The 3,735-nt window shown below is 39.5% G+C and overlaps 1 protein-coding gene across 1 annotated transcript; it reads left to right on the top strand.

Moving 5' to 3' along the window:
- Positions 1 to 2,244: 2,244 nt before the first annotated feature.
- LOC134659353 (uncharacterized) lies at positions 2,245 to 2,813 on the top strand. Its single transcript, XM_063515021.1, has one exon. The coding sequence runs from the start codon at positions 2,376 to 2,378 to the stop codon at positions 2,787 to 2,789; it is 414 nt and encodes a 137-aa protein (XP_063371091.1). The 5' UTR covers positions 2,245 to 2,375; the 3' UTR covers positions 2,790 to 2,813.
- Positions 2,814 to 3,735: the final 922 nt, after the last annotated feature.

The following is a 3,735-nucleotide window of genomic DNA, read 5'->3' as shown; positions in this document are numbered from 1 at the left end:
AAAAACTTTTCAAGATCTTATCTCTGGGAAAACGCGCATTTTTGAGTTTTAATATGCTTTCCGGTCTTCCAGATATTTATTCTTTCTTCGATTTACTAAATTTCTTAGGGTCCGGTACCCAAAGGGTAAAAACGGGACCCTATTCTTTCCGTCTGTCTGTCTGTCTGTCACCAGGCTGTATCTCATGAGCCGTGATAGCTAGACAATTGAAATTTCCACAGATGATGTATTTCGGTTGCCGCTATAACAACAAATACTAAAAAGTACGGAACCCTCGGTGGGCCTCTGTATTATTTGAGTTTTAACAATAATTTTAATACGGTCATTGGTGTATGTATTTTAAAATGGTAATAAACACTTGATTCCTTTGATTATGGTGCATATTTCCCGAAATTTCTGAGAACTTTTCCAACTTTTCAATAATAAATTATACAATATAACAGACGTATGTAATCTTTTAGTTATGATGACACTTAGAGACATTTACATCTCTAAATAATTTTAGATTATAGTTTTTGTATCTTTGTGTTCTTTTTTTCAATACTATTGTTATAGCGTTTTTTTATTTGTAATTCGACATTTAGAGACTTTATACATCTCTATGTAATACTTTAGTTTGATTTTATATTTGCGGCTTAGAATGTTGTATTTTATAATTGTAGATGTGTTTTTTTTTGCTGTATGTAAATTCCATGTTGACGTGTAAAAGTGCCCTTGTGGCCTATTTGCTGAATAAATGTTGATGTTTGATGTTTGATGATGTATTAAAAAACGGAAAAACCCTCAATAATCCAGAGCGCAGCCTCCTTATGCATCTCGTTACTCGGGAGCTATAACCGGCATCAATAATAACAGAGTGCGAGAGTGCGGCGATACCGTGGTACCGGGGGTAACGTGGTACGGGGGCGACGTTATACGGGGGCGTCGTGGTACGGGGGCGACGTGGTACGGGGACCTTAGATTTTTGTGACGACTTTAGACAAATGCAATAATGTTTTCATTTCTCATGTTCTGAAAGCGGGTCATTGTTGTTCTAAAAAGGTGTGCAGAAAATACGTTTACAGTACATATGGTGCTACTTTCCCGAACTAGTGCGGAAAAGAGCACATTCCGTGCGTAGGGGAAGTCCGGGCATAGTGAACACCTTTACCTTTGACTTGACATAACAGAAAAATTTAACGAGGAAGAAATTAAAAAAGTATCAATAATAAGTCTTTATTTAATAATCTTTTAATTTAAAACAACACTAGCCTCCAATGTTTAACAGTTGCTGCAATTTTGAACAAAACGTAAAAAAAGATATTTTATTCGCTTTGCCCAGGGTGCCGGGCAAAGTGAAACTGGCCCCCGGGCAAAGCAAATATTACTCATAAGATCTTAGTGAACTTAATAACTTGACAAAGACGTTGAAATGGCAATAATGAAAATGAGAAGGGGCAAGTCGCCTGGACATGACGGCTTAAGCGTCGAACATCTCCGGCATGCTGGTGTCCATCTACCTCGAGTACTGGCCTTGTTGTTCAACTTGTGCTTAAATCACTCTTATTTACCGCCTGAGTTGATGGAGACTTTGGTGGTGCCTATCATCAAAAATAGAACCGGTGATGCTTCGGATGGTACAAATTACAGGCCTATATCATTAGCGACTATTGTAGCGAAAGTGTTTGATAGTGTGCTTAACTCCTACCTAAGTGCACGTATAAAACTACACGACGCTCAGTTCGGTTTTCGGGCTGGGTTGTCAACAGAGATGGCCATTCTTAGTTTAAAGCACACTGTCAAATACTACACAGACAGAAACACGCCTATTTATGCCTGTTTTTTGGACCTAACGAAAGCTTTTGATCTCGTATCTTATGATATTCTGTGGGCTAAGTTGCAGAGGTCTGGGCTACCGCCAGAGTTAATCCATCTTCTCAGGTACTGGTATTTACATCAGGAGAACCGTGTGAGGTGGGCGGGTGAGGCTACGGAACCATACCGGCTTGAGTGCGGGGTGCGTCAGGGTGGTTTGAGCTCACCTTTACTTTTTTGCTTGTATGTAGATGCACTAGTCGAGCAGCTCAGCAGTACACATGTCGGGTGCCATGTTGATGGCGTATGCCTAAACAACATCAGTTACGCGGACGACATGGTGCTGCTGGCTCCCTCCATTGGGGCGCTCCGTAAACTTATAGCTATATGTGAATCCTACGCCTCCTCACACGGTTTATTGTATAACGGGAAAAAAAAGTGAGATAATGATTTTTAAGGCTGGAAACAAGTATCCCACTATTATACCTCCCGTCCAACTAAACGGCATCGCCCTCGCGAGAGTCACTCGCTTCAAATATCTCGGGCACGTTGTTACTGACGATCTGAAGGACGATGCCGATATGGAAAGAGAGCGAAGAGCATTGTGTGTGAGGGCGAACATGCTGGCCCGCAGGTTTGCTAAGTGCTCAAATGCAGTGAAAATTACTTTATTCAAGACATACTGCTCGTCTTTTTACACTGGCAGCCTGTGGGTCCGATATACCCAAAAGTCATACAATGCTATTAGGGTGCAGTACAACAATGCCTTTAGGATGCTGATTGGCCTGCCCAAGTTCTGCAGCGCATCCAACATGTTCGCGGAGTCACGGACGGATGGATTTGCAGCAATTTTGCGCAAGAAAGCAGCGTCTCTGTTGAGCAGAACGAGGGACAGCCCGAACAGCATCCTAAAGATGATAGCTGATCATGTGTGTTGTCCTGTAATTAATGAAATAATTTTAAATGTAAAATCTAATTTAGTTTTTAAGTACTAACATTATTTTTAAGAATGTACTAACAAATATAAGATCGTGTTATCTTTACTGAATAAATAAAATTGAAATTGAAATTGAATAACTAAGTGAAAATTAATCAACATAAGATCATTTCAATAAAATTAATTAGAAAAAGCTGTCACAAGTAACTTTTGATATATTTTCACTGATTTCATAAGCATAAGTCTTCACGGCATTTCTGAAGACATTTTAACGCAGCGAATCCACGTTCTGATAGCCATTTCCATGACGTCTGTTAGCCAGGAGCCATTATCGATCTTTTTTTGATATTTATATACCATCTGTAACAAAATATTATCATTAAAAAAAATTACCTAATAAATTCAAAGTGAACACGCTATCCGCTTTGCCCGATCCACTTTGCCCATTCAGTCAGTTAAAGAAATTAAGAATTAAAAAAAAACCGTTGGATTGTTTTAAAAGAAATGCATTGTAAAATGAAGATACTTTAATAAGCAATAGAAGCATCTTGAATTTAAATTCGAGATAATTACTGTGACAAAATAACATACAATGTACTTGCCTTTCAAAATCGAATATTTTGCACTAAAAACACATTTTGACTCGTCACCGACGACGCTCACAGCGACCGCTCCCTATGACGCTTGCCGCTCATAGAGCGAAGGATCCTGAACATCATATAGGCGCGTGGTGCGACAAAGTCGAATAGTTTAGGATTGGGAGCCCGAATTCGCTTTGCTTGGGGTGTTCGCTTTACCCGGACTTCCCCTATGTCGAAAGTTTTAAAGTGCCATATGTACTGTAAAACGTTGTACGATACACGTGCGAATAGGTAATTCGCAACTCGTGTCGATTTAAAATACTCCCTTCGGTCCTGTTTTAATTTATCGCCATTTTCGAATTTCCTCTTTCCCGCACTTGTATCGTAATAGTTATTTTCGATACAAGTGCGAAAAAGAGGAAA

The sequence above is a fragment of the Cydia amplana genome, chromosome 24, assembly GCF_948474715.1.
Source record: "Cydia amplana chromosome 24, ilCydAmpl1.1, whole genome shotgun sequence".
NCBI classification, from domain to species: domain Eukaryota; kingdom Metazoa; phylum Arthropoda; class Insecta; order Lepidoptera; family Tortricidae; genus Cydia; species Cydia amplana.
Note: the sequence above shows the minus strand (reverse complement) of the source record. Positions and strands in the feature narration are given on the sequence as shown.

What these genes read in the sequence shown, in the direction of transcription:
- LOC134659353 (XM_063515021.1), top strand. Translation starts at nt 2,376, where the DNA reads ATGGAAAGAGAGCGAAGAGCATTGTGTGTGAGGGCGAACATGCTGGCC.